The sequence below is a fragment of the Denticeps clupeoides genome, chromosome 3 (genome assembly GCF_900700375.1).
Source record: "Denticeps clupeoides chromosome 3, fDenClu1.1, whole genome shotgun sequence".
NCBI lineage: Eukaryota > Metazoa > Chordata > Actinopteri > Clupeiformes > Denticipitidae > Denticeps > Denticeps clupeoides.
The window spans coordinates 17,704,620-17,716,230 of NC_041709.1; the positions used below are offsets into that span (position 1 = coordinate 17,704,620).

General features: G+C 41.2%; 1 protein-coding gene across 4 annotated transcripts in view; it reads right to left on the bottom strand.

Moving 5' to 3' along the window:
- The window catches only part of crebbpa (CREB binding lysine acetyltransferase a), a 38,891-nt gene extending 27,681 nt beyond the window's left edge, over nt 1-11,210 (bottom strand). For 3 of the 4 annotated variants that reach the window (XM_028974512.1, XM_028974513.1, XM_028974511.1), the window contains exon 1: nt 10,279-11,210. In XM_028974512.1, the coding sequence (XP_028830345.1) occupies nt 10,279-10,366 (88 nt within the window). In that variant the 5' untranslated portion in view covers nt 10,367-11,210. The remainder of the gene's footprint in view (nt 1-10,278) is intronic. The other variant, XM_028974510.1, reaches the window with a different exon arrangement.
- Nucleotides 11,211-11,611: the final 401 nt, after the last annotated feature.

Here is an 11,611-nt window from a genome sequence, read left to right on the forward strand (position 1 = left end):
AGCTATGGCTGCATGTTCTTAAGTTCGCATAATTTCAATATATTTAACAAAAACTGCAGACATTTGAAACAGTCATGTCTCACGTTGTAACTTTTTTTTAGTTAAATTCAAAGCAAATTATTATCATAACCCAGACAATCAAAGTTACATTTATATGCATTATATTGTGCATATAATAGTGTATCGGGCGTAATTTAAATATTCATACAATGCACCACATTTTTATCAATTTTATCACATTATAATGCTTTTAATAATTATACATTAAAATTCACAGTACTCTTGTAGCTTTTAGACCAGTGACATTGTTGTCCCATGCATCACACCATCTTGGTCATTTTAGTTGAATATATTGGTATTGCATAAACATTATTTTGTTGATATTTGACACCCATTATACATTGAAATATTTGGTGCAATAGTTTTGTCTGAATGCTTATAGAGTTCACATAATTTTACTGTGGAAGTTTGTTTTAAAAAGTAAGACTAGTTTTCTGTGTCCCGTGCATCACATAGCAAGTTTTCAAACTGCTTGTATAGCTTTTTGTCATATTTGTCATAACCACCCAGTAGTAAGGCACGACAAATACTACATACAGTGGGTACAGAAAGTATTCAGACCCCCTTAAATCTTTCACTCTGTTATATTGCAGTCATTTGCTAAAATCATTTATGTTCATATATTCAATCAGACCAGAGAATCTTTTTTTTTTTTTTTAAAGCAAACTCCATGCAGGCTTTCATGTGTCTTGTACTGAGGAGTGGCTTCCAACAGGCCACTCTGCCTTTTTTGTAACCTTGGCCAGATCTGTGCCTCGCCACAATTCTGTCTCTGAGCTCTTCAGGCAGTTCTTTTGACCTCATGATTCTCATTTTGTCCAACATGCATTGTGAGCTGAAAGGTCTTATATAGACAGGTGTGTGGATCAAGTTCAAACACAGCTGGACTAGAATCATCTCAAGGACGATCAGAAGAAATGGACAGAACCTTAGTTAAATATACAAGTGTCACAGCAAAGGGTCTAAATACTTAGGACCATGTGATATTTTAGGTTTTCTGCAAAAATGTCAACAATTCTGTGTTTTTCTGTCAATATGGGGTGCAGTGTGTATATTAGGAAAGGAAACAATTAACTTGATTTATGATTTTAGCAAATGCCTGCAATATAACAAAGAGTGAGCGGGTTCTGACTACTTTCCATACACACTGTACATGTCACACTTGTTCATTGTTCTGACCACTAATTGGAAATAAATGTATGCAATGCTATTTGAGCACGCAGCCAACCAAATGGTGGCACTGCTCTACTTTAATTTGCCCCAAGTCAGTTTTTAAGTCTAGCTCACCTGACGACATGAACGGCAGAAAAACACCAGGTTCAAATGTCAGTGTAAACAAGGCCTTAATTCTCATGTCACTGACATATATGAAAATGTATGGGATGCATTGTGATTATCAATGCACCGATTATTGATCAATCGTAAATCATATCAAATTGTGAGAGCAGTGAAGGTTCACACCTCTAACTGACATGCTGCATCAGGAAACGAGAATCTGTAGCCTCGCTTCGACACAAATCAAAACACACACACACACACACACACACACACACACACACACACACACACACACACACACACACACACACACAAACACGTTAGCTGTCAGTAAATCATGCCATGTTCAAAGCAAGCAAGACTGGATTCTTTCTTTCAGAAGCATATATCAAATGATGCCGACTTACAGAATGAGCCAGAGGCAGAGGTTTGGTAGGGGGGAGGTCGTTTATGCAGGGCATGCAGCATTAAAGCCTGACATGACTGGTTCCCAGAACAATAAAGTTTGACAAACTTTTCCAAACAGTAGTGTCCGGGGAAAAGAGGACGTCTGTCGCCCTATATAAGGACACTTAAACCAAAGTATCAACTGACTAGTTGCTGTTTGCAGATAAATCACTACTGGGGCTTTACATTTCAATGAGAAAAGGTGGCTTATAACTTATAATATAAATAAAGATTCTCCATAAATGCAGATCTGTGGTCCAGCAAAACCTTTGCTTTGCTTCAAGGGGCAGTGGTGGCCTAGCGGTTAAGGAAGTGGCCCCGTAATCAGAAGGTTGCCGGTTCGAATCCCGATCCGCCAAGGTACCACTGAGGTGCCACTGAGCAAAGCACCGTCCCCACACACTGCTCCCCGGGCGCCTGTCATGGCTGCCCACTGCTCACTCAGGGTGATGGGTTAAATGCAGAGGACAAATTTCACTGTGTGCTGTGCTGCTGTGTATCACACGTGACAATCACTTCACTTTATTATTATTATTCTTTCTCTCTCTCACTCTCTCTCTCCTCGCCAAACCCCAGGCTGAGCACGACCAGGGTTGATGTGTCTGCACCTCAATCAGACAGCCCGTACTGCCACGAAAATCTGCCCCTGCCTATAAGATCTCCAGGCAGATGAACCCTGAACGACAGAGATTATAGTGAGTCAGTGATGCGCAGGGTTTGGCACACTCTGGCAGTGTTTTGAGCCCATGTTTCTTAGCATAAGCGCGTAAGTGCTTGTCGCATTGGAGAGGAGCATGAGCGAATATCAGCACCAGTGCACTCTCTTTCACCCTCTGGATCGCAATCATTAGAGCAGTCAGTGGCAATATGCAAAATGATTCAATGGATGTTTGGGGCTCAGGGCATGGTGCTTGAGCCTGACTTGTATGGGGATTACAGACTCTGTAAGATGAGCGATAGCGCATAAAATTCAGATTGCGATATAAACTGAAGCATAGATATAAATTGAACCATATATATTGTAGTATATAATCTGCTGAATAAATTTAAATGTAAGTTTTTGAAAAGGGTAACATACATATTCTATGAAACCAGGTATTTGTATGATGCAATTATGTAGACAGATGTAGACAGTTTACATAAAAAATATTGTCAGAAATATTTAAATAACACCATGCTTGTTCATATTTCATCATGTAGTCCCTTCAGGATTCCAAGATTTTATTTGGTGATGATTTTTGTTTGTCACAGAGCACCAGACAGACTTGGACCTCCCCTGGTCATTTCCATGCACGCATGGACCGGTGACCAGTGGATTACTGACATATTGAAGGCTTGTTTGATTTCATTTATTGTGTCTGCAGTATTTTTAAGAACGTTAAACTCTAGATTTAAGGATTACTAGTCATTTTTAATTATATTTAAGGGCTTATTTTTTTAATGAAAGCGTTGGAAGTGTTTGGTCTTTCCCTATGAAACACATACTCACACACAAAGCGAGGATGGAAAAAGCTTACCAGTCTCTGAGTGTACAGATATCTACCACACCACATTATTGTCTTACCAGGAATTTAAAAAACACTATACCTGTTCTTTACATTTTACAGGGTGGTAGTAGCCTAGTGGGTAACACACTCGCCTATGAACCAGAAGACCCGGGTTCAAATCCCACTTACTACCATTGTGTCCCTGAGCAAGACACTTAACCCAGAGTGTCTCCAGAGGACTGTCCCTGTAACTACTGATTGTAAGTCGCTCTGGATAAGGGTGTAAATGTACATTGAGCCCTGCAGCAAGCCCGGCGCTGATTTTTTATTTATTTCTTTTTAAAAGGAAAAGTAAAACTTGCGGTAAGCGCAGCAAACTTTGTTTTAGTGTCAGAACTTTGTTTACTCTGCTCTATTCACCCCTCAAATGGACAGAATGGCATCTGCCCATGTGGCTGTATTCGGCATTCAACGCAGCACTCAAGCCAATGCAGCATGTTTTGCGCATGTGTCTTCCCAAAGCAACCCTGACATTAAACGATAGAGCACAGTCTGGGGTTTATTCATCACGCCATTTCTAATGGCTAGGACAAAAATGGAGTAAGAACTGAGGTGTAGTGTTCAAACCTGAAAAGAAATAAAAACCTGCAAGTCTACCCAGTGGTAGAGCTGTAATTGGGTATAAAATGTTAGGCCTGACTCTGCTCTGTTAGGATTCTGCTGAAGCCCGACAATCCCACCAGTATAGTATAGTATAGCTTTCTTTGCACATGTTATGAGTGCTAGACTAAGAGGGAAAAAAATGTGTGGGGAAATAAGCAGCACCAGAGGCTAACCACCATTTCACCTCCTAAGCTTCCATTTTAACATCTCTCAGGAAAATGAAAACGAATCGCATGACAACGGTGGCTGAGATTTGCAAATCAAATTAAAATAAAACTAAACTCTTTTACAAAACATACTAATTTACATTGTAAAGCAATTTGAGCCTGAACCACTGAGCAAGAGGCAATTATTTAATAAATAATTAAAATAACTTATTTAAATAAAAATAAATAAAATAAATAAAAACTGCATTAAAAGATGCTTATACAACAGATCCAAATTCGAGATAATGACAATGTCGCCTCAGTACAAGTACTCAGAAAATAAGTTGCATCATTTTGCATTCATATAATCGCATGATCTGACATTAAATCATACAAAAAGGATAGATACTAAAAACCAAAAGTTGTTTGCTGACTGCTCATTTAATGTGTGAGCTCAAACAGACCCAAGCCCAACTAAAACAATTGCAATTTGAGATAGACAATGCCACTTCAGTCCATGTACACATAATAAAAACTGCATAATTTTGCATTCATTTAATCTCATGATCTGACATCAAATCATACGAAAAGGATAGGTAATACATACCAAAAGTTTGTCCACTGACTGCTCATTTATCGCGTGAGCTTGAACAGACCCAAGACTGACTAAAACCATAGCAATTTGAGCAGACCCAGGGTTGATAGTGAAACAAATTCCTGAGCCTGAATTTTTTTCTTTGCCGAAGGGTAATTACTTACTTTAAAAAAAACAATTAAAAGCAATAACCGCTACATTTAACCGCTACATTTAGATCTTTTTGTCAGTTGTTTCTGTTGTGTATTAAACTATAATTACAACCATTTTACAAGTTTCAAAGGCTTTTATTGACTATTACATCAAGTTTATGCAAAAAGTCGATATTTGCAGTGTTGCCCCCCCCCCCCAAGACCTCTGCAATTCGCCCTGAAATGCTGTCAATCAACTTCTGTACCAAATCCTGACTGATGGCCACCCATTCCTTCATAATCAGTGCTTGGGGTTTGTCAGAATTTGCGAGTTTTGGCCTCTAGAGGATTGACCACAAGTTCTCAATTGGATTAAGGTCTAGGGAGTTTCTTGGCCATGGACCCAATGTTAATGTTTTGTCCCCCGAACCACTTAGTCATCACTTTGGCCTTATGGCACAGCGCTCAATCATGCTATAAAAACTTTTTTTTTTTCAGAAAAAATTACTTTACCCCCCAGTCCACAGCAGCCCAATCCCTGTACTTCTTGCAGAATATCAGTCTGTCCTTGGTGTTTTGTTTTGGAGAGAAGTGGCTTCCTTGCTGCCCTTCTTGACAACAGGACATCCTCCAAAAGTCTTGGCCTCACTGTGTGTGCAGATGCACCCACACCTGCCTTCTGCCATTCCTGAGCAAGCTCTACACTGGTGGCACCCCGATCCCGCAGCTGAATCATCTTTAGGATACTTTCTTGGGCAGCCTGAAGCCTTCTTCACTATCTTAGTAGCAGCAATATCCTTGCCTGAGAGGCCCGGCCCTTTTTATGCAACGCAGTGATGACTGCACATGTTTCCTTGCAGGTAAACATGGTTAAAAGAGTAGAGCAAAGATTTCAATGTTTTTCACCTGTTATAATGTAAAAGTGTTTATGTAAGGCAAACACGAGACTTCATCAAGAATGGAAGCACAAAAAGGACATTAAGCATAGCGCAGAAGATCTGAAAGGAAAATGGACGCAAAATCTTCCTAGTTTCTAGGTGTATTTGTGAAGTTGAATATATCTAAGAGTGTTTGGCTGGTGAAGCAAATGAAAAGGAGATACAATTAAACATGACATTTTACATCAGTCGATGGGTCATCCTATTTCCTGCCAGAGAAAAGAACTGGGGAACGTTACAATCTCTCCCATAATGGTCTTGACCTTAGTAAAGTTAGAAGTGAGTTCAGTATTTGATAGAAATTTTCTGGATTTTCTCTTACTCTTTAAACAAAAACCAAGAAATCCCCACTTTAACAAAGTCATGTATGTCTGTGAAATTACAGACACACAGACTGCTTTTCTGCTCATTGGACAAAATCTAAAGCTGCTTTCAGACCGAACGCAGCAGTGCAAAAAATATGCACATTTTTCTAAACTACCGGTAACACGATAGTGTCGTGTTGTAGATCTCTGTACACTCAGATACTGTTAGGATCAGCTTTTCCTCCATTCCCTGCTTTAATTCCATTAGTCATGCAAAAATACATCATGGCATGCAGCAGTTAAAGTTCAACAAATTTCAACTGTGACCACGTTCAGACAACAAGGCCGGCAAGTGCTGCGCCACAGGAAACTCCTTCCCGGAGCGGCACTGTACTCAGATCAGGCCGCCACAGTCACTACGGGCATTACTTTTTAACAAGAATTTTTATACCGCCGCCACAAAAATCACCAAACAACATCATTATGATATAATCTATTATGTTTTGCACTGTATCGATGCAATATTGTCCACGTCTGAACTAGGAACAGCCTGCCTTTACACTAGACAGGAGCTCAGCAGGAGCCTACTAAACAGAATCAAACGTTTTTAATTGAGTTTCTATGGACGTCCATATAGGTAGAAAAGCTTAAATTTCTTTAGTGCTCAACATTACTGGACTTTGGCTCCCAATCACTCCGCCCATTGCTCGTGATGTCTCAGGTTCTCGTTACTAGACCTGCAAAGTTTAGGGGCCGGTTTGGTGCCTGTTTTAGGGCACCGGCAACAATTTATCGTCTGTGGAAAAGCACGGCATTGGTTCCAAAATTGGGACGGGAACAGAGGGACAGAGCAGTGGAAAAGGGGTAACAGGAAAGGTTTCTTTCCCCTCGCCATCACCCTCTTAAACACCTACAGCACTGCAACTGCACTTTATGTACACTTGTGCTGTACATTTCTGTAATCTTTTTATTTTCAGTATTTAAAGAAATATATACTATATTGTCTATTGGTGTTTTATACTGTTGTGCTTCCTTGTATGTGTTTTTGTTTTATCAATTTTGATTTAGGGGAAACAAGTGATATTTTGCAGTTTATAGAAATAAATTAACAGTTTCAATCATAATTTGTCTGCAGGGTAGTAGTAGCCTAGTGGGTACCACACTGACCTGTGGTACCTGTGTTTAAGCATGGCAGCCATGTGGCTCCATTTGGAAAACAAATTTGAATGCAGAAGCAAACGTTAAGTCATCTGAATGTAATGCACATCTGAATGCACGTAAGCAAAACCTAGCTGAATTAAGTTATTTTACCACATTATATATTCATAAATTATTAACAGCAATTTTAACATGTTATTTTTAACAGCTCTAGATTTGATGCATGCTCATAAAATGGCAACCAACATTATCATTAATGAAATGGTTGATAATATTACAAAACAAAAAAATGATAGCACCATGTATGTTTTGAACACAGCATTGGTTGATAAATAAATACATTTAAAAAGAGACAATGATCTGGGAAAAGCTGGGGAAAAAACATAACCAAATCAGACAGACCCCGTGGGGAATTACTGCCATTAAATGATACGTAAATACCAAAAACAATCCAAAGAAGAACCAACATGAGAGCTGTATGCTGATGGTCAAAGCAGATCAGCTCACGATGGAAATCATGGTCACTTGACAGTCATGAAATACATTTCTAAAATATATTTTCACACACACCACAACAGACTAGTGCCACAAGATTAATCTAATTGCAATTATACTACTGCATAATGCTATGCAGTCAAATGCACACACACGTTCACTTTCCACTTCAGATGTGACAAATCCGCTGACAAAAAGATGAAAATTCCATCTCGGTTTAGAATATCAAGATGACATTGTTTTTTCCAGCACACTGAATAGCAGAAACAGAAATGTTGAGTTCTACTGAGTTCTAGATCAATATGCTGGCAAAACAGAAAGCAGTGAAAAGGGGAAGCCTGTTTCTTTGAGGCTTGAAGACGTGTAGTTTTCACATTACCCACAGTAATTACAACATACACTTCACGCAGTATGAATACGAAATGCAACAACTGTTTTATTGCTCATTGGTAATGTCATCAACATTCTTTGATCATGGCTCCTGCTCTCACACACAACTGGACATATTAAAATATATGGACTGAATGCCACTGAATGGTTCAATTTATTTATTTTTGTGGTTTCAATCCATGACTGAGACATTAAATCATTTTTAATAATTAGATTCTTCCTAGACAACCATGAAAGGTGATAGCCTCTATTTACAATATAACCCACAAATGCGTAGCATGTAGTCTAGTGGGTAACACACAAACCCCACTTACTACCACTGCACCCTTTTACTACTGCAAGTCGCTCTTGATAAGGGCATCTGTTGAATTACTAAATGGAAATGTAACAATGCAGTCCTCAATAAATCACAATATGAAACACAACACAACACACACACACACACACACACACACACACACACACATATATAAATTCTACAATGCAGTTCAGTCTGTTAACCTCGCTGGAGGTTGATCAGTTTAACTATATAAACTACACAAATACAAATGGTAACTAACAGCAGTGTCATTGTGTCTGGACATTTAACAAAATAGGTTTCTGTTAACTTCAAAGCACAAAAAACTATTTAGCTTTGGGAGCCACCATCTGAACTAACTTCCCCCTAGTGTCCTTTTGTTGGCTGCAAGGAATAGTACGATTACGTTAAGCCAGGCAACATCTATGTCCTTTGAGCGTCGGATTCAACATAGTCAACAACAAATTCTAACTGAATGGGCTTTCCAGCTTTAGTTTCACATGAAGTAATGTGCATCGCAGACGACTGTACTGTAACATATTGAGTATCACAGAGGTGGAAGGGTGGTGTCTGTCATTACTGTGAACAATCACATTCATTATAGTATCATGATTCATTCTATGATTTCTGCCCCTTCTCTGTTGCTTAACCAGGGGTGTGTTATTTTCTGGGTGCATCCTTTATTGTTGTCCTGTTTATCTAGTTTTTTTGTTCTGTGTGTTACATCCATGCACAGATTTGACAAGTTAATATGGACATGTTCCTATGGAATACACGCCGCAGGTAAACGCACAGCAAAGACTGTCTTTGTGAGGTAGCAGTGTTGTTGCAATCATTCACATTACACAAGGCATCCATTGTTTTATTTCACATGTAAACTTTACTTCTAAATTCCCCATGAAAAACATGGTCAGTAGTTGATATAGAATGAGTCACAGAACAAGTTAAAATACACTGAAATGTCCTGACCACATGTGTCCTACTAGGTGAAAGCTCCTAGTACATGGATGTGTGAGAATCTAGGATAATCAATGACATGATCCCATAACCCACGTCCCACGCTCGATGGGTTCCACACAGACCACAAGGCTTTCTGATGTCTAGGAAGGTAAATCCCCACTAACATGCCACACTCCAAGCAGGCCGAGTCAGGATTCGGTAAGATGGCAGCATCAACACATTCCCGTACCGTTCCACATTTACACTAATGCAAATTCTTGTTTATTACCAGTGCATATGGAGTCACGCCAAATGGAATAAGGAACCACAGTTTTGGACGTTTGGGTTCATTACACCAGCACCGGTGTCTAGGACGAGACCATTAGGGCCATTACAACTGGCTCAAAAGTTAAATCAACCGCCTCACATCTTCGAATTCGGGTAATCGTCCAACCGTGAACGTCGTGGCACAGAGTCGTGTAATAACGATGCGGCCCCGGGTGCAGGACCCCACATGAACAGCGCCTGGTGGCAATTTACACGGCGTCCAACAGACTGTCAGCGGGTTAGGACCAACACAACCGGGCCAATAAACGAAATAAATGACCGTGCGCTGTGGGGTCTGTGTTACGTCGTTCACGGGAACTGCAACACCGACAGTGCAGAACGCCACTCGTTTCCCACGGGTGCGGGACGTTCAGAAAGAAGAGTGGACGAAAAACATTATATATATATAAGATATAAAGCGCACGGGGATGCGTTAAATATCAAAGCCATTTTTAAGATGTAAAGCGCCGAGTGTGCGCCGTCGTGGAGCTAATGTTTACGTCGTGTAAAAACCTGCAGCTCGTACACACGCGTGTCGGCAGAGGCGTGAAGGAACCCCGGGCGGCCTGGAAAAGCAGATCATTCGTAGTTATTTGGTTGGAAGGAGCGGGCCTCCTTTACCTGGACCGTCGGAGGCAGAGAGAGCAGGTGTGCTCATCTTCGGACGCTTGGCGTTCGGGGGTCCCATCTCGAGCAGGTTTTCGGTCATTGTTTTTTTTCTTCTTGCAGCGGGGTCGCTTCTGGTGAACTGTTCGGAGGGGCGACGATGAAATCCTCACGGCCGGGGGCGAAAAGTTGGCCTGACAAGTCGCCCCGCTCCTCTGCCTCGAACGATTAGCAAGTGGCTAGCTAGCTAGCTAGCTCGCCCGCTAATTAGCCTGCTCGCTAGCAGCAGCAGAAAGAATTTCAGAAAAGCAACAGCGCCCCGCTTCGCCACCGCCATTCACCCCATGATAATCCAACACCCAACACCCACATTATAATCGCTAAATAATTGTAGAAAAATGTCTCACTTCGACACCGAACAGCAGTTTAAGGGATACATTAAAACATGTCCGCAGGCGTCGCAACGCGCTTGGCCAAAACGAGTCAATTTTGCATCGTGAAACGGACCATTTTTCTGACGTCAAACAATTTCGTGCAAAATGCCTGTCGTTCGCAATAAAAATGCATGGGTGCATCAAAACGGCGTTTTCGTGGAAAAACGAATCCTCGCTGCTGTCGCCTCCCCGATACCTCCCGGTAAACAATATTGCTCGGATTGCGCCGCTCGCTGAAGGCGATATAAGATACACGAGGGCTTTCCAGGCGACGAACGCCCAACAAATCCACGTCTTGTTGCAAAAAAAATCTCCAAAATGGGTCGCGCTTCGGGTTTTTTGGACGAGCCGTGTCGCCGGACGTACATTTGGATGCTTCGTTTCAAAATAAAAAATATAGTGCTGTGCCGAAATCCTAATTCTGAACCGCGACAAGATGGCGGCTGTTGATTCCTTCTATACAAAAAGTTTTTTTTTTTCTTTTTTTTTTCCCCCCCAGATAGGCTGGGGAGGGGGAGGGGTCTCGCAATCACGCCCTACGTAAACCTATGTAACGAAGCCTCGGCGTGCGTCACCGGAGCCGCCCCTCGGCGCCGCTAGGGGCGCCAAAGCACCACTTATCCGCGCCGGCCGTGCGTGACGCTCCGCTAAAGCGCTCCGGCGCCGGTACCGAACGCGTTTCCCGTTCCTTCGCCAAGTTGTGTCACAAAAAGGGCCCGTCAGTCCCGCTCCTGGAAGGTGCGAGGTTTTTCTTTTCCACCCAACATTAAAGCTGGTTTGGAAGCACTCGCGTGTAACAGCAACATGGAAAAATACCTTAACTACTTAATGTCTAGTGGAACTTCTTTCCTAATTTACAAAATTCACACTATAAAGTGAAATTGTAAATTAATAGAAAACTGCAAGTGTAAACG